This window comes from Notothenia coriiceps, unplaced genomic scaffold, assembly GCF_000735185.1.
Source record: "Notothenia coriiceps isolate Sejong01 unplaced genomic scaffold, NC01 NC01_scaffold00019000, whole genome shotgun sequence".
Taxonomy (NCBI): Eukaryota; Metazoa; Chordata; class Actinopteri; order Perciformes; family Nototheniidae; genus Notothenia; species Notothenia coriiceps.
The window spans coordinates 1,536,094-1,555,528 of NW_011351701.1; the positions used below are offsets into that span (position 1 = coordinate 1,536,094).

The window sequence follows — 19,435 nt, forward strand, 5'->3', positions numbered from 1 at the left end:
TGTTTGGTTTTGGAGCCAAACACTTCAGAGACATGTTCTGTATATATCTGAGACCTGTAATATATTGATGAAAAACAGTATAATAGGTAGGGATTGTCCGCGATTCACCTTTTTTTTGCTCCGAATCCGATTCCGATCATTTGATTTTGACAATTTGCCGATACAGGATTTTCCCGATCGATTTTATTCAATGCATTAAGAGAAAAAAAGAAAAAAGCATTCAAGTTGTCCCTTAAAGGTTATTTTTTTTAATTTAAATTGGATATTCTATCCAACATGGTATATAGCTTCTTTCTTCATAGAGCAGCATTGGATCAGTTCAGTTTTGCAATTGGATAAAACAAAATAAGCTTTCAGTACTCGTTGCTTACTGCTTCAATTCTAGACATCTGTGCCCTGCCACCACTCTGTTGCCCAGATTTGACGGAGAAATAAGCAACCGGTCTATGAGAACAAGCCCCAAGAAGCATACATGATGTTGTGTAATTTTGAAACTAAAACTAAGGCCTCAGGATGACTTCTTAAGCACTTGAACATGGGTCATTTTTGTTTTGTAACATTGAATTAAAAAAAATGAAAAATCCCGATCCCCGTGATTTTTGTTCTCCCATTCTCCGATCTTTTGAAAATCACGTGATCGGCTCCGATCCCCGATCACGTGATCGGATCGGGACATCTCTAATAATAGGGGACCTTTAACTGTCAGGGCACATTTTTCCAACCCCTTGGATTTTATAAAATATTACAGCTAGTTTTTATCTGACCATTTTTCTCCATTACAACCAACCGGAAGATACTTGCAATCACAAGAATCACCAAACAAATGTTGGTCTTTGCTATGGTAGGTTTCCTCTGCAAGACACAGTCAAAAGACAAGCCTCTCCTACAATTCCTACAGCGACGTCACCGGCACTTTGTTAAGAGTTGAAATGTTTTCAAATTTGAAAGGGCACTATGTAAACACAGGCCCTTTTTTAAAAGTAGCCTTCATGCTACTGCGAACACCATGCATGCACACACAGGAGACAATGTATATATAAAGTGACATAAAAGTGTCCGTTCTCATCAGGCTGAGCATTGAGGTTGTCATACAGGTTGGTTGTGTGTCTTGTGACGTGGATGTGTGCTTCCTGCTTGAAACCACATCCCCTGTATGTTTGTAAATGATTGAGCCTTTCTACCAACACCACCTGGCACCACCTTGCATCATCTACTTCACCCATAAATTCAGTTAACTCTCACCTGATACAGTCATGCCTCTCAAATAAGGGTACTCAAGAAAATTAAGAATGTCTTGAGCTGTCATTCCTCTGAAGGAAATATATTATTCATGATGCACTTACAATTGGGGGTTGGGTTATCGGGCTACTACCCACCAGATGATGGGTGTGGAGCCAAAGGGGGTCAGCCAGAGTTATAAATAATGGATTAAGAGGAAGGGTGGAGGGGCAAGAAATGTTTAGTATTCTTTTGTTTTATTGAATCAAGTCAACAATGAATATTGATTTAATGGCATGTATTCAAATTAAAATGGATGATTATTGAACTAATGACAGCAGCAATTTGAGCACAAACAACGGTTTTATTGTCATGTGCACAAAGGCTACAGCTTATTTTAAACAATACAAACCCTTAAGGCCCAGACTCCTCCGTCAATGCAACATACACTTTACTTAACATCCAACAAAATAAAATAAAATGATGCAATAAAATGGTGAAAGTGACTGAATAGGTAAAATAACTAAACTATTAACTTGTCAAACAGAATAAGATCAATACTAACTGAATGTAAAATGGAATACTCTACAGTGGAGTAACATTGAATACTGCTTAATATATAAATAAATATGTAGACTGTAAAATAAAAAAGAAACGTCAAAACAAAACGATTAAAAGGCAAAGTTGGAGAGGGGCTTGAGACACGTCCGCCATTCACGCCGCCAACATAACAGTGTTGTTGTGTTGCTCTTATCCAGGCAGAACGAGACAAGTCCAGTCTGGCCAGCAAGGTGGAGGACCTGCAGCTCCAGCTAGTGATGTCCAAACAGGCTCTCAGTCAGCAGGCGGACAAAGTGGGATCTCTCACCCAGCAGCTGGAGGAGGTGCAGAGCAGCCAGCGACCCAACGGCGGAGAAGAAGACAAAGGAAACGGAGACGAAGCACAGTTTGATTATGAGGTGGACACCAAGAGCAAGGAGGTGCTGGAGTCCCGCATGCGCTCCGCCAGCGACGACCTCCTGAAGCTGAGAGACGAACTGTCTCAGGCGGGGACGCGTTACAACACCCTGGAGCACCGATACAAGCAGGAGAAGGACCGCTGGAGGGCCGAGGCTCAGGACCTGGCCGACAAGATCCGCCTTTGCATCAAATCCAGCAAGCAGGACGAGGACCGCATCAGTGAGCTGCAGAAGGAGATCGGAGCCACGCGGAAAGTGGCCATCGATTCAGAAGGGCACCTGAGCGTCGCCCAGGAAGAGCTGCTGGCTTTCTCCGAGGAGCTGTCCAACCTCTATCATCACATCTGCGTGTGCAACAACCTGACGCCCAAACGAGTCACGCTGGATTTTTACCGGGAAGCACGGAGAGCTCACCTCATCTACCCCCAGCACGGCGCCCAGAAGAAGCCGCGAGCGAACGACATGTTCAACTCCAAAGCCTCGGTGCTGCAGTTCATGGGGGAGGTGGACAGCGCGGGAACCAGCACGGACTCTCCCGCATGTCCTGGATCCCCTACCCTGGACTTCAGGGACCCTTCAAATGTCTGCAACTTGGTAGCCGTCATCCGGTGCCAGATCAAACACCTCCGGGTAAGAAGCACTGATATTCACATATACAGAATGTCGGATTTAGATTATATATACTCATTTGAAAACAAAATCAGGAAATGGTTTTGTTGCAGCAGCATGTTGACACGGCTTTGAAAATGATTTAAAAATATCATTACCGTTACAAACACTGAGTAAATGTATACAAATCAACAGTAGAAATAATATGAATATCTGTAGAGTATTAATAGAATTTAAAATATACAAGAAATTGAATTCACTCTTATAGACCAACTTACTACTAAAACTAAATATATAAACATACATTTTTGCAAGAGTGCAAGATGTTATATAGTATTTATTTAAATGCAATGAGGTAGAGTTGAAGTAAAATAAGTACAATTGTCATTAAAAGGGGAAAAAGTGCAATCTGGTTAAATACAGACGCTATGGAGCTGGGCGTTTTCTGCTAGTCAGAGGTGAGGTGTTGTAAGGGAGTGAATCATCAGTCCTTCTAGTATCCAATAGTACCCTGAAAACTGTAACCATTGGAACTATCTCATGTTGCTTTGATCACTTGAAGTCAGGCTTCTTTGTTCTGATGAAGGTCTTCCCTTCATCAGAACAAGGGTTAGGGTTAGGGTTAGGGTTAGACATGTCTTTCCTGACCTAATGCTCAGCTCAGACGTAGTTGAGTAGCTCTTGTGCGCGCTTGGGTTTCAATGGATTAGATTACAAGGGTCAAAGAGGAGATGTGTCTGCTTCTAGAGAGAACATACCTTCAGGAAACAGCAGTGTGTCTGGAACACAGATCACGTGTGCTCTAGTCCAGATTTCATATTTGTTCATATCCAACAATGGCGAAGAAATTTTAAGCAGCAACTTAAAAAAAAGTGATATTTGATATGCAGTATAATAAAACAGTCTCAAGCTATTAGACACAAAAGTAAACCCTTAGATTAAGGTTTTTGTTTTTAATAATAACTCCACTTGTGTGTTCTGTAGGTGGCGGTGGACCTGTGCCGTCAGAGGGGCGCGATGCCGTACTCGGGGTTCAGCGACAGCGGAGAGTCGGAGCGAGACGCTGAGAGCCTCATGGAGGAAGTCCTGAAACTCAAGTCTCTCCTCAGCACCAAGAGAGAACAGATCGCTACCCTCAGGACCGTGCTGAAGGCCAACAAACAGGTCGGTCGCAGATAAACCTAACTACACTTTAAACTCTTTGAATGATTTGAAAACCATGTTAGTCTTGTTAAAGGCTGGTATTACACTTTAGGGTTAAGCTCTGAATCAACTTCTCCTGTCAGTGGTTGCTCTATTTTTCTGTTTTATTGTGTTGCACTGTTGGAGCAGCCTGTGACCTAAGATTGTCATCGTCATAACTACACTGTAGCTATGACGATGAAAAATAAAAGCCTTGAACTTAATGTAATAATTTCCAAGGCCAATATGTGGAATCCTTTATTGTTATATATTTATTCTAGGGCTTCAGAATAACTTAAACTTGTGAAGTATCCGAAAAGTAGGGATGCTCCGATCGCCAAATTTGGGGCCGATCGTCGGAATCATTATCGGCCGATCCGATCGAGTGGGCGGGGCCTATGGGGATCTTCCATTTAAAGTGATGTTTAAAACTCAGATAATGGGGCTCATTCACTGGCGCTTCCACAAACAACAACCAACATCATTATTACATTCAAATGAAGTACATTATTCAAGTTTACATTAACTTTGGAGAATAACACGGGGGAAATAACGGGAGCCTCTCTCTCTCTCCCTCCTGACAGCCTGTCAGTATCGTCTCATGCAGCTCACTGATCCAGTAATGAGTGACCCGACAGTGAAGAATAAATATATTTATAACTAGTGTAGCTTGTTCCAGAGGTAGATAAAATAGCTAAGTGTGTTAGGTTTAACTCTTGTGTGTGTTTTGCTCCGCTCACCGGTCCGTCACAGAGGGCGGAGCTGCAGGATTTCTGCTTCACACACGTTGCATACCGCTATTTTANACGGGGCTGGACCACGGAACGGCAGCAGAGTATGTTAAAAAGCAGATCTCCCCAACCCAGGGTCTCTGGAGGGGGGCGTGTATGTGTGTGTGTGTGTGTGTGTGTGTGTGTGTGTGTGTGTGTGTGTGTGTGTGTGTGTGTGTGTGTGTGTGTGTGTGTGTGTGTGTGTGTGTGTGTGGTCAGCGTTGGGTTCTGGTTCACTAATTTGTCTCATCTCTCAATTTGCTGAGCTCAGCTGTTTGATGAAATCACCATCACAGTCGGACTGAAGGATGTCCTGGTTCCCATTTTCTACAGGAACTCTCATTACTCTGTTCGCTGGTTGGTCCCTGTCAGATCCATCTGCTATAACTGATGTCCTTGGATCAATATCAATGACTGCTTTATTAATGTGTATGATTAATTTCACTGCTGTGTTTAACTCCTTTATTTACTGTTGGCTAGTTTAATCTGCAGCAATGCATCATGTTCTTCATCATATCTCTTCTCCTTCTTCCTCATCTCTCAAGTAAATAACAATTGTAATATAGTATTGTGATTAGTCCCTTGTTCAGCATTTCTTTCCTTTTTACCTTTTAATTCTGGTATTGTCTTATTATTTTATGTAGTTATTGATACATTTAAGAATTGAAATGTTAAGTTTGTAGGTATTTCACAAAAACATTTGAGGTCTTGTATGGATGTAATTGGATAAATCACGGGAGGGCACATAACTTAATTTTCTGCCATTCTGCTTTAACTTACTTCTAGTGCCTTGACTGTATGAATAATATTGAATTACTTAATGAATTTAAAAACAACATCAATGTGGACCTTTGTGGCTGCCGGCCTGGACATGGCCACCAGAGGAAGGTTATGTCACATCCCAGCGACCGCTCTCTAATCATTCAGAGGGTTTCCTTTTTCTTTTTTTAATGGTGGCTAATTGACAGTTCAGAGAAGAGTATAAAAAAAGCGAGTGGAGCTCAACTTTCTCAGAGATTGAAAAGCAGACGGACAAAAAAAGACCAGAAAGGAGGAGAAAATAGAAGCTGGTCATCGGGCTTTAACGTGACCGCACTGATAAAAACTTCATCCATCCTTTCTCCATCCTCAGTCCCTCCCTCCTCTTCCTCCTCTGTGCTACTTGTCAACAAGTGGGTAAAACTTTTCTTTCACAGTGTGAAGTAAGGGTGTGTGTGTGTGTGTGTGTGTGTGTGTGTGTGTGTGTGTGTGTGTGTAAAGCTAACAACAACGATCACCGGTACGTACACACACACACACACACACACACACACACACACACACACACACACACCCTTACTTCACACTGTGAAAGAAAAGTTTTACCCACTTGTTGACAAGTAGCNCGCCCCTTTGTAGCATATTATTTCGATGAGAGATGAGCAGATCGCCACTGGGCTTTCAACTAAATACACAGCCACGCAAAAACTGCGGCATTTGTACAGCTCCTTATGGGTACTGCAATTTGTGAAGTGCTTGGAGGAAAGCGGCAGAAAGTCACCTGGAGATAAAGAGAGCGGGGCTGCGCTGCGTGCATGGCTTCCTTCTGCAGGTAACGGGGAGAAGCGCTCTGGCGGCGGTCTCGTTCAGGATCCGAAAATACAATTTAAATATTTTTGCACACTTATTCCACTTATTCCTAGTGTTCCACTGGTTACGGTGCCGCGTGCCAGCACTGGCACGCGTGCCAGGGGTTGCCGACCCCTGGTATAGGGTGAGAAACGCCTGGATGTATACAACATTCAGCAAGAATGAGACCGAGTTTAATCCGAACCTCAGATTGGGAGCCTGTCCTGAGACTAGTTGCTGAGACAACTAAGGGCAGTTAATGCGACTAGGGGATTGTCCTGAGACTAAATGCCGAACCAGAGACTAACGGCGGGTCCCCAGGCTTAGGGCCGGTTCTGGGACTTAGGGCCTGTTCCTGACAAGGGACTGGTCATGAAAGCGTGGGCCGATCCTTATACTATGGGTCGGACCTGAGAAAAAAGGACCGGTCCTGAGACGAGAAGGCAGTATGACTAGAGGCAGGTCCGGAAACTAGGGGGTCTGTCCTGAGACATTAAGGTTAGTCTTGAGACTGGGGGCCGCTTCGATTAGCTGCAGGTCCCGAGTGGCCGGTACGACTAGGGTTGGGTTATGGGCCTAAGGGCCAGAACTGAGTCTTTGGGCCAAACCTGAGACTAAGGGTCAGTTTCTAGACAAGAAGCCAGTCCCGAGACCATGGGCCTCCCTCAGACTAGGGGCTGGTCCTGATACTAGGACCCGGACCAGAGACTAGGGACCAGACCTAAACCTAGGGGCCTGGCCTGAGACAAAGGCCATTCTTAAGACTAGGGGCCGGCCCTGATACTAGGGCCGGACCAGAGACTGGGAACCAGACCAAAAACTAGGGGCCTAGCCTGAGACAAGGGCCATTCTTAGGACTAAGGGTTGGTACTGAGACAAGGCGCCTGTCCTCAGATTAGGGGCAGGTCCTGATACTAGCGGCCGGTCAAGAGACAAGGAGCCGGACAACTAGGGGCTGGTCCTCAGACCTGGAGTGGGTCCAGTGCTGAGACCAGGCACAGGTCCTGAGACTAGAGGCAAGTCCTTAGACTAGGACAGTGGTTCTCAAAGGGGCATGCCAGGGGGGGGCGCAAGAGACCAAAAAATAATAATATGATGCAGTACTATTGTGTGTGTGTGTGTGTGTGTGTGTGTGTGTGTGTGTGTGTGTGTGTGTGTGTGTGTGTGTGTGTGTNNNTTGTCATGGCAACAGTATCCCCCTTTACCTCCCCCCTCTTCTCCACTCACTCCTTCCCTCATCAGTTTTCCCACAGAACAAAACCAACATTGTACTCTGTGTGTGTGTGTGTGTGTGTGTGTGTGTGTGTGTGTGTGTGCGTGCATGTGCGTGCATGTGCGTGAGACATTCAGGTCAGATTAGTTTGTGTTCATTGAGCCTGTGTTCAGGGTGAAACACACACATATATACTCTCGCACACACACTTGTCGCTCTTCATTCACTCACAATGTGCTGCTGATGAGAGGGCTACGATGCACGCCCACGCGCACACACACACACACACACACACACACACACACACACACACACACACACACACACACTTGTAGACAAGTAGTGCTTCAAATCAGTTGGATTCACACGCTGAGTGAGAGGTTCAACACTTCTTCTGAAACTTTCACACAGTTTTAAAGTAAACAGTTCAAAGAGGAAATGCGTTTTTACCGTCACAGTTTTCCAGATTCCCAAATAAATCCACAACCATTTAAGATCAGGACCATGTGCCGCCGTGGTCACAGTGCGAAATTCAACTTATATTGCATTAGAAATAAGGAATATGACAATCATGTCAGTCACTTATATATTTGTCTAAAAACAAACTTAGGGAGTGGCTAGTGTCTGATAAGCTGGGCTGAGGTGGTTCAATTGCTTATAAGAGACACATTTGGAGAGTTGCTTGATAGCCAAATACGAATTGTTGACTTCCTGTTTGCATCTGTGCAGAACCACATTGCTGATGAGAGATGGACAAACTCTAAATGAGGATTCTAATGAATTATTTTCCTGGTAAAACTGACTTTGGCCAACCTTTCCTAATTAAGGTCTTCTTTCCTGATTGATTTGAGAGAATCTGTCTAATTTAGCTCACAGATGTGTTGGCGTACTCCGGCACTAAGTCAGGGAGATCCATCAAGATAAGTGAGAAGAGGATGTGAAGCGTAGACTCACCTAACGGATAGATGTGGGACTCGAACCTGTGACCTTTCTGTTACGTAACAGTTGGTTCCCATCCAGTCTGTCCTAGAGATGTTCTCGCATGACCAATGGCGGTCTAGTCGCCCCTGTGTTTGTGTGTGTGTGTGTGTGTGTGTGTGTGTGTGTGTGTGTGTGTGTGTGTGTGTGTGTGTGTGTGTGTGTGTGTGTGTGTGTTTCTGCGTGTGTGTGGCTTCATTAGTGAACAGAGGTGGTCTGTTCAGTAGTTTGTATCAGAGGGGCGAGCTCTCATCACTACTAATGAGAACAACATCACCAACCTCCTGAAACACTCTGTCCCTCCAGCTCTCCATGAATCTCTCTCTGTTTCCCTACTTCTTTTCTTACTCACTTTTTAAAATGTCAGTTTACCTGAACTATATTAAACTTATTTTCTGACTTTCCTGGAGTATCGCTGGTCAGGTTTCCGTTGAAAAGTATCGCAAATTAAACAGAATTTTGAGGAAACTGGCAAAAGAAAATTTGAATGATTTCTGGTGCCCACCCACTTCCACTATGCGTAAAAGAACCACCAGATTGGCATTTTGGCCGTCGCCATCTTGTTATTTTTGGGACACAGGAAGGTGGAGCTATGGGTAACCAAATGCTTCAATATATTCTTGTCAGTGTTGTTAAAATAGACTTTCATGAACTGAAAACTGTAGTTTGAGTAGTGAGATAAAAATACGTCCCAGGTACAGGTAGCCCCGCCCCCAAAGCATACCCTGCTTTATTGTGACCATAAGATACAAAATGAACATCATGCTGCATTCAAGAAGACCTAAAACTAGCCATTGGGACCAAACATTTATTAGAAAAAGTGTTAAACATGGAAATAAATCAAGTCACAAGCAGTGTACATTCCTCATAGACTTCTATACAATCTGACAACCTGTCAGATGCGATTTGCCAAAACGTTTTGAAGTAAGCCTCAACTGAATCCAGATGATCAATTATGATAATATAAATGACCCCTTGAGCAAGGCACCGGACACCCCCCCTTCCCCCCCCCACTCCCATTGCTCCCCTGGCGCTGTCCAATAGCTGCCCACTGCTCTTAGTACTAGACTCCTGGTACTAGGATGGGTTAAAAGCAGAGAACACATTTCGCTGTGTGTGCTGTGTGACCAGAGGGTTTCATACCTCCGATTCAATTCTATTCTGAAATGTTATTATTGAGGTTATAGAACAAGCTGTCAGTAGGATAATTTTTTCTTAGACTTCTATACATTCTGACCTCTTTCTGTAACCTGTTGAAGTTTGTCGAGTGTGATTTGCAGAGCTGTTTTTGAAAAAGCCACAACTGAATCCAGATCATCAATTATATGATCTTAATTATTCTGAAATGGGCCTTTTTATTATTCAGCTTATTTATTACTGAGAAAGGGCTGTCTGACAGTGATCACGTTTGTGCCAGAAGTTTCTTTAAATAGTCTTTGCATCATTTTGTGGAGAGCAGGACAGAAGAAATCATTTTCCTTTAAATGGGTAAATCCTCTTCATGGGCTGTCGGGGGTAAAGAGGCGAAGACAAGGATGGAGGGGGGGCTCACATTGATTAGAATGGAGTTTGAGTTTCTAAATTAAAAGAACTGTGTGTGTGTGTCCGTGTGTGTGTCCGTGTGTGTGTCCGTGTGTGTGCGAATTTGGGCTGGGATCCCATGGCAACGGGACAGTAGTGAGGTCATTGATATGCAGCAGCCGCTCTGAGGAGAGAAAATCTTCTCTTCTCAGAGCGGATTCCTTTACACCGTTTAAAACGACATGACAGACACACAACAAAAAGCTTTAATGAGCTTCTGCATAAAGCACATTTTTCATGTTGTGTGTTTTATTTCATTTACGGTTTGATCTTGTGTTTTTGCTGCTGAAGCCAATATCTGAGTCCGTTCAACTCACATATTGAGTTACATTCAGACATTAATGAACTTGTTTCTTTTGTCTTTGATGATAACACCTCATCCAATTTTTAACATTGACATTTTGTATTCTTCTGTATTTAACTATGGAATATGTTGTCATATAGTTAATAACTTGCTTTAATCGTCAGTCTGATAGAGACCATATTAAATGTTCAAAGTAAAACAGCGTGTCTTCTGGATCGCTGAAGATAGCAATCATATTGAGTTGCAAAGGGTTCGCTGGTCCAGAATTGTTTATCCCAACTCTTTACACCCATTTGAATCTTTTCAGTATTGTGATTAAAAACGGGACAGATTGTTAGGCTTAGTGTTCAGATATTTCTTACCCAAAAGCATCATCTGACTTCTCTCCTTTGGTGTCTTTGATCACCGGCTTCTTGCCTTTTCTTATTTATCAAAGAACCAGATACTTTCTAACACAGTTGTTCAACCACGAGTTTCACAACCTAGTCATAAAAGAAGCGGGAAATCACAAAACATTGTCTTTTGTAAGAATGAATCGACCTATAGACACCCATAATAGCTTCTTCCACTTGTTACTAGCTTGCAGAACTAATAAATACATCACATGTTCATACTTGCCAACCTTGGGACTTCAGAAATCGGGAGCATTTCAAAACCACCACGGGGGGGGCTGCTAGTGGTTCGCCGGAGCTGTATTAGATTAACATTAACATGCTTATTGTAGTTGTAAGTGCACTGTCTTGAAGGAGCATATGTGTGGGCTGGACCTGTATTATAGGAAAGGAGTGAGCAGAGGGTAGAGTTGTTGATTCTTGTTCTGTTTTGTTCTTGTATCTGCCTCACCCTCTCAGAATTTCAGTTGCACGCGCTACTAAAGAGACGCGCTACCATGGAAACCAAACAATGGTGTAGCTGTATTAAAGTCCGAGTGGAAACAGTCCTGAGTAAATCGGATTTAGTCAGAAATCGGGAGAAATATGACCCCGGGAGGAAACCGGGAGAGGGCAATGAAATCGGGAGTCTCCCGCGAAAATCGGGAGGGTTGGCAAGGCTCTATCCACTGCGCCACACGCCTCCAAAGACATGTTACGGTTATTGTCAGTTTGCTCAGTCACATCAAAATTGCATCAATAAATTCTCCAGACAAATCCAGTTTAAATTGCACAGCTTTATTTATAAATTACCACCTCTACATCCCAATGGTTGGTTTATGCCTTGTTCACAAGATAAAAACAACCTTCAGAGACACTTAAAAAGACAAATATAAGACAGGCACTAAAGTTAATCTGTTCTGTGAGGGCACTCAATGTCAACTTCATTCACATTTACAAGGAACTCAAACACGACACCAGTGGGACTCGAGCTGTTAGTATGTCTTGTTTCTTTTGTGCAAAATTGGAAACAAACATCTTGACCTTCTGTAGATCGGGGCCACTGTAAAAGTGCTGTATCAAACAGTGAATTTTAGCATCCAGACGCTCTAGCTCTTTCTCCATATTGGAATTTCAAATACAAAGTAACTATTCAGTGTAAAACATATGTTTGTTGAATACAAAATTAGTCAGACTTCTACTCTTGTTTCTGAATGCGTTGATTTCTGTAGATTTAGCTGAGGGCTGAGGAGGCACTAAGGCACAGGCGGCTCTGACACATACTTATATGGATTTGACATTGTGAAACTGAGCATTACAAAGGCATAAACATTCTTGTGACATAGAAAAATGACTATCTCTATTCCCTTCACACAGAGATGTAATTAGTTGTAGATCTAACATTAAAACAAGCTACATTCATAACTTCTGTTTCTTCGTTTTTGTTCTAGTTGTTTGACAGTCTGAGTGAAAAGACCGTGCTAGAGACATATTAATATGCTTTAAAATGTACTACACAGTTTAACTTCCTGTACAAAGACACAGCATCAGCACTTATAAGGTCTTGGTCCTGTTCAAAACTCCTCCCTTTGCTTCCTTCTGAAACAGTCATTATTCTTCCCAGAAACACAAGTTGTAAAAATAATTTGACTATAAACAGTTCAGCTTCGTCCATTTCATCCATAGTTTGCAAACAGATAAAGACATATTCTTTCATAATCATGCTCACAAAGCTCTGATTGGTTGATTGTTGTTACATAGAGACCACTTTTTATCTGAACTCTGACCAGGGTTGACATCTTACACAAGTAGCGCACAACAAAATATGTCAAACAGATATGGACAACCTCACTTACTGATGGTTTCTTAATCTCTCAAATTAGACGTTTGTTGGCGTGTTTTCGTCCCCTTTAACCTAGGAGGTTTGGTTTCTAACGGATTCACGCCAGGCAGTGGAAATAGTTGTCATATAGTTATTTTTAATAGCTCTTCATAGACGTCTACCTATTTTTTCTTGATAGTTTGACAGATGGACCAATGATCAATGGCCCCACAGGTTGTGACAATTTCAATATACAATGCTTCAACTGTACTCTTTTCAGCAAATTAGGTTAATAGTCAGAGCCAAAACTAGGAAGTTACTAACTTGATTCTACACTAAACCAAAATATGTTTGTGTGGCACTAAACAACCTCAAAGCAGATTATTTTTTACTCCTCATCAATCTTTCATCACAGTTTGAAACTACTCATTTAGCCTTTACACAGTAGATCTTCCTTATAGAAATATCGCATTCAGCTTCAGACCAACCAAAGAAGACATCCAGGATTTTCTTATCATACATTTTTACACCAATTGGAGGAAAGTGTCCTTTCGGAGGGTCCTGAAACGGGCTCCTGGTTTTACAACAGGTGGTTGTGCAAGAACAGCAAGTTTTCTAATAATCACTACGGATTAAGCATCACTTCCTGTACAGACAGGAAGCTGAAAGGGGTAACACTGTGTCCATAAAGGAATATCATACAAATGGAAACTCTGAGAGAAGGAGAGAGGACAGAAAAAGATGAAGAAAAGATGGTCGTTGGTCAACAAGCGTTGTGGAGAAGAAAGGATAAAGGAAACTGAAGCGTTAAAGAAACCTTAGGGTAGAAGAGAAACAGAGTTTGAGGATAAAAAAGAAGATAGGTTGTTTTATGGAAGAGGAGATGTTGGATGCTATAGCTCTAGCTGGAGATCGACAAGATGGCTGAGGTTTCTTTAGCCTTGTCGAAGAAGATGGACGTCTCATTGGCCGCCTTCAGTTTGATATTTGGTGAGCCTTGAGTCGCGTTCGGCTGACATTCCTGACAGCAGCAGCAGCAGCAGTCCATGAAGGCCTGACCGAGAGCCTGGAACACAACGACAAGCAGTCAGAGCTGTCCGTCAACGGCTTTCAAAGAACTATATTACTGTAACCACTCTAACTATTACAGCTGGATCTGAACAGGCCAGAGGTTTGATGTTTAAATGCAAAAAATAGTGTGCATCAATTTTGCAAAGGTTGGTCAATTAATGCAACCAACCTTCTACCACACCAAACAGTATATTTAAAGGACTAGTTGTCAAGTCTGTCTGTTGAAGCCACACCGCTAAAGTAATTGACAAAGTGAGGGTAGCCTATCCATCTGCCCAAGATTCTTTGTCTCGGACGTTATCTCATGACGTTTTTCTGAGTACATGTTTTAGTCTCTGCCCAAGCAAGATGGTACACAAGATATCACTTTTAAAGTTTCTAGGGATGCCTGATGTTATTGGCATGTTGTTGGTATTGGCAGACAAAGGCTATACAAGGAAATATCGGCAACGGCATACATTGGTGTTAAGTTAAACTTCTATTAGTTGTTTTCTTATGTTGCCCAGTTAATGTGTTGGTCTTAAAAGCAGTGTACATCACATTCATATCTACAGGAGAGACCTTGTGTTCTTCTGCAATTAGATGGAACAATATGTGAGTATTTTGGTATATGCATTGCCAATTTGCCAAATTAAGTTGGAAAAAATCGGCGAATGGGACATCGGCAAAAGCCCTATATTGTTAAGAGTCCCTTTTACTTGGGACGTGTGATTGTGCAAGTGATGTCCGCTAAATGCACCAGTGAAGTCCCATACCTTATAGTTACATATAGTTACATCATTGGGTCTTAAAGCTGTGTGTGATCAGTTCTTGTTGAAGAGGACCAAAAGGGGTCCCGTTAAAGTTAACAATACTTTATTTTTAACAGCTTGACCTACCTTGCACAGACACAGCAGCAGGACCGGTGTCACTGATGACTTAAAGAACAACAGGAAGTGATGCAACAGAGCCAGCATGGAGGCAGTTTCCTCAGAGATGGAGATGTTAGCGTAGGCCAGCGTGATGTTACAGACGTGTTCGGGCAGAGCACAGACGCCGTAAACCACCGCCAACGCCAGCAGGGTGCAGTTCAGCTGCCGCTCCAACGCCTGGTGCTGCTGGCGCTTCTGATTGGTCGAGCGATCGTCATGGCTGCGCTGCTTTTGGGTGGAGCTGGAGTCGCTGTTGACGTTGCGGGTGGCCATTTGGCAGAGGACGGTGAAGAGGATGGGCAGGCAGAAGTAGCAGCCGAAGCACCACCACATACGCCCCTGCAACAGAGAACAGCAAACTTCTGATGACCTTGTGGAGCATTTTGGAAAACTTCTGGTACTTTATGGTTCTGTAAAGTACTTTGTTTGATCAACTTTCAAAAGTAAATCAGTAAGCATTCATATCTCTAACTGATTCATGTGACAGTTAAAGAAACCTTGTTATTTTATCATTTCTGGTCTATTCTGAGTACGCTCATCATTTCCAATGTCAGTCACAATAAAGATCTAGTACTCAATCCCAAGAGAAACTGAGCCAATGAAGAGATGGAAGATGTCAGGTCTACTTCCAGAACTACTTTGGTGAGTTAGTTCCTTAAAGGTCCCCTATTACACTGTTTTTCATCAATATATCACAGGTCTCAGATATATACAGAACCTGTCTCTGATTGGCTGAAACACCAAACAGATCATTGTTCAGATCATCCCATAATCCCCTCTGTTTCAGCCCTGTTTCCAAAGTGCTGATTCTCTGTCTGTTACTTTAGATGAAAATAAGGAGCCCCTCCCCACGCCCCTCTGAGAGACATTTGGTTAAAAAGAACTCCATGGTGCTCTAGGAGGAGATTCAGGTGANAAATGCTGCACTCGTCCGTATTGGTCTTTGGATTAATTGTGCTGCTCTATTGGGATAAACTTAAGAAAAGTGATGTTAAAGTTCTGTGTGTGAACGTTTTTTAAATGCATGTAAGTTGCTTTGGATATAAGCTTCTAACAAATGACATTGAGACATGACAAATGTCGTCTAAGACAGACAGTCTAACCACCCATCCTTCTATTTAAAGGTCACCTATTTTGCTATTTTGAGGCAATAGCATAAGTCTCAGATATATAAAAATATATAAAAAACATGTCTATGAAGTGTTTTGCTCAAAATACCAAACAGATCACCCATTCTAGCCATGCCTCATATCCCTCTATTTCACTTCCTGTTTCAAAAGGGCTGATTCTGAAAAAAAAAAAAAAAGGAGGGGGCTGAGCTCATGCGGGACCCGGCAGCTATTGTCTAAACTAAATACTGCGGTGATGAAACACCATATCATGGATTATCAAGGATTATTTCTGAAACAGTATGGAGCTCAAAGGCTTTCTCTCTTGCCGGTTATACCACAAGGTGAGTTCCTTTTTATTTCCTGCTTCTTCACACACATGCTCTCCAGTACAGGTTAGCTCTGAGTGTTAGCGATGCTAATGTAAACACAGACCATATTACGTCCAAAACAGTCGGGCATTGTTTCTGATAGCAACGTTTCTGATAGGGCCGTGGGTCCACATTTCAGATATTACGTCATATCGGACGCAGATCTGGATCAGCTTCATTGTTCCCCCGTTTTTAGAGATTTGGGTACGGAGGAAAAGAGAGAGGGTTTTATTTTCTGACGCTGTGTGAGTTCCCTGACACACCGGGAACACATGTTTATGTATAAAAGACATCAAAAAGTGCATTTTGCATGATAGGTCCCCTTTAAACTTTAACCGACATGTTGACCGGCAAATACAATTCTAACGGAAACTCTGATAAATACAAAGTATTTAAATTATTTATTAGGTACATTTTTTCTTCAAGTGATGCTATCTCTATAATTACTTCAAATGACAAGATTTATGAAATACTTTGCAGTCATTTTCTTAAAAAAAACTTAGATTTTGGAAATCCAGAATCTAAGTTTTTATGCCAAAAATGAGTTTGACCGTGGCTTTATATAACCTGCATTTAACCATACATGGAAAATATAGGCTGATGCTTATCATAAGCATTTCTTAAGAGTATGGCTGATTTTATATGTACACGTTACATAAACTAAGGTTACAAAAGCTAGATGGATTGTTGTTTTCTTTTGTTTGAGTAGACGGTCTGATCATGAAAAAAAGAGACCACAAAAATGCAATAACTGTTCCAAAGAAAACACGCTGCAGCTGGGATTGAACCCTCAGTCACAACATGTCACTTTCCCTTCCCTTCTCTTCTCAGTCTCTGCTGATGGTCGGTGTTGTTGCACTGACTCTGAGTTCCTCTGGATCAGAGCATTGATTTTATATTGAACCTCCTCTCTGTTTCCCTCCAGCCTGCAGAAGTATGTCCGTGAGCAGATCCTTCTGGCGGTGGCAGTCATCGTGAAGAGAGGCTCTCTGGACAAAAGCATCAACTGTAAAAGCATCTTTCTCGAGGTCGGACAGCTCATCAGCAGCGGGAACACCACCGTGGTGAGAGAGATCACACATGTATCAGTTAAATGTATTTCAATAGATTAGTGACAATCGTTGTTCACAGAGCTGTACCAGATCGGATTGAAGGCTTTTCTTTTGCACAGTGGCAGATAAAGATTAGGCTAAGCTTGTAATATTGGTTTTACTCTATTTATTGAATTAGATTTCAATGATGGCAGCAGTGGATTTTTTTCCGAGACGTTTGACATTATTAATAACTTAAAGGTGGGGTAGGTAATTCACTTCAGAAACACTTGTTGTTATATTCCATGGAATGCTCTTAACACCCCGATAGCAATGAATATATTAAATGCTTTGACAATAAATACATACACAAATGTCCTCTGTGGAAGCCGTGGCGCTGTAAAAAGCACGACCAATCATCTGAGCCGGCCCGGCTAAAATAACTGGATGGCCTACCTGCCTGTCAGCCTTCCATCTGTGCACAAACTTATCTCGTGCCCTCATTGGTCATGTGCGCGCTCGTGTGTGTTGGAGGAGGGGCTCTGTGAGGAAGTTGCAGATTTTTTTTCGGCTGTGTACTTTCAAATTGTAGCGCACTCCAGCTGGTTTCTCCATTCTTACCTACCCTACTTTTAAGAGCCTTGTAAAGTCCCAAATTCAACATTGCAAAAATATAGATCTAATAATTTCAAAATGCACTTACTTTAAAAAAAAGTATTCCTCCTAAATCCATTCTTGTTGGCATTTGTAAAAATGTTTGTCAAACTACATTGGCTTGACTAGGTGTCACTAGGTTGCTCTTTATTTAAAAACAAACTGGACATCTCCTCTCAATCCAGTGGGTGGCAGCATTTCATTTGTTTCCCCAACTATACCCAGAACTAGAAAAGGACAAGCATGCACAAACCCAGCCGGAGGAAGTGATCAGGGAAAAAGCCATTAACTATATTTTACAAATGTGACTTTCAAAATAGAATGCACTCATTTTGAAAGACCTTTTCAAAGTCAACACTTAATATGGGTGAGTTAGCTGCTTTTCTTTTTTTTAAACTTAGATTTGATTATTTTCATGAACTTAAATAAAACAAAAGTAGTGTCAGAGAGGTCAAAAAAGATAAACATTACATAGACCTTGTCAGGGTTCGGATCAATAGTGACTCAGTGAGGGGTCTTATAGGTAGTCCATTTAAACAGTTTATTTTCAAACCCTGATTGTTGAGTTGGCTGATTTTCAATTTCTTTTAGATTCATAAAATGGGAGTGTGTGTATTGTCCTTTTTTAAAACACTTCCCAGTTCTAGTAGGATGAGTGTGGTGTACAGGTTAGTTGCTGCTCAATGCCTGTGATATTTCCCACTGTGCTGTATAAGTGTACATGTTTTTAAAATAACTGCCATGTATGGAATAAATAAATAAATAATAACACCTCCCTCTGATGCAGCAAACCCTGGCCTGCTCCATCCTCACCGCTCTGCTCAGCGAGTTCTCCAGCTCCAGCAAGACCAGCAGCATCGGCCTCAGCATGGAGTTCCACGGCAGCGTCAAGAGGCTCTTCCAGGTCTGATCTCCAGTTCCTGTTCTGCTTTTCACCTCTAGCAAAAAGCTGTTATAGGGTCTGTTAGAAAAGTATCTCTCGTCACCGGCTTGAGCTTCAATAATCAGGATCCATGTATCTGTGATCCTCTCAAGAATGGAAGTAGTCATCAGATACAGAGCATCAACTAGTTCCTGAGCAGTGTCCTCACATGCTGATATACAAGAGAGGGAGTTACACATTCCTCCATCTTGTGACTGTGTAACTCCCTCTCTTGTATATCAGCATGTGAGGACACTGCTCAGGAACTAGTTGATGCTCTGTATCTGATGACTACTTCCATTCTTGAGAGGATCACANTGATCACTACTTCCATATTGAGAGGATAATAAATACATGGATTTTGAGAAAAAGTCAGAATTTAGAGAAAAAGTCAGAATTTTGAGATTTAGAGAAAAAGTCAGAATTTTGAGGTTTAGAGAAAAAGTCAAAAAAAAAATTAGATTTAGAGAAAAAGTCAGAATTTTGAGATTTAGAGAAAAAGTCAGAATTTAGAGATTTAGAGAAAAAGTCAGAATTTAGAGATTTAGAGAAAAAGTCAGAATTTTGAGATTTTGAGAAAAAGTAAAACATTTGAGATTTTGAGAAAAAGTCAACATTTAAATTGTTTGAGAACAAGTCAGAATTTTGAGAACAAGTCAGACTTTTAAGAGAAAGTCAGAATTTTAAGAGTAAGTCAGAATTTTTTGATTTTGAGAAAAAGTCAGAATTTTTTGATTGTCTGAAAAAAGAC

The 19,435-nt window shown here is 41.9% G+C and overlaps 2 protein-coding genes across 2 annotated transcripts; one reads left to right on the forward strand and one right to left on the reverse strand.

Annotated features, from left to right (window-relative positions):
• The first annotated feature begins 1,382 nt into the window (after nt 1-1,382).
• On the forward strand, nt 1,383-5,129 carry LOC104951643 (protein bicaudal D homolog 2-like). The gene is made up of 4 exons (XM_010778353.1): nt 1,383-1,403; nt 1,977-2,807; nt 3,771-3,950; nt 5,010-5,129. The coding sequence occupies exons 1-4, from the start codon at nt 1,383-1,385 to the stop codon at nt 5,127-5,129; spliced, it is 1,152 nt and encodes a 383-aa protein (XP_010776655.1).
• A 6,446-nt stretch (nt 5,130-11,575) lies between these two features.
• LOC104951578 (prosaposin receptor GPR37L1-like) lies at nt 11,576-14,935 on the reverse strand. Its single transcript, XM_010778264.1, has 2 exons — nt 14,565-14,935; nt 11,576-13,681 (listed from the first exon to the last, which is right to left on the reverse strand). Exons 1-2 carry the CDS (start codon nt 14,928-14,930, stop codon nt 13,517-13,519), a joined length of 531 nt encoding a protein of 176 aa, XP_010776566.1. The 5' UTR covers nt 14,931-14,935; the 3' UTR covers nt 11,576-13,516.
• Nucleotides 14,936-19,435: the final 4,500 nt, after the last annotated feature.

Coding starts and splice junctions, on each gene's coding strand:
- LOC104951578 (XM_010778264.1), bottom strand. CDS start 14,930: ATGTGGTGGTGCTTCGGCTGCTACTTCTGCCTGCCCATCCTCTTCACC. Junction 13,682..14,564: donor TGCTGCTGTGTCTGTGCAAG/GTAGGTCAAGCT, acceptor GTTGTGTTCCAG/GCTCTCGGTCAGGCCTTCAT.
- LOC104951643 (XM_010778353.1), top strand. CDS start 1,383: ATGGGTGTGGAGCCAAAGGGG. Junction 1,404..1,976: donor TGGGTGTGGAGCCAAAGGGG/GTCAGCCAGAGT, acceptor GCTCTTATCCAG/GCAGAACGAGACAAGTCCAG. Junction 2,808..3,770: donor GCCAGATCAAACACCTCCGG/GTAAGAAGCACT, acceptor TGTGTTCTGTAG/GTGGCGGTGGACCTGTGCCG.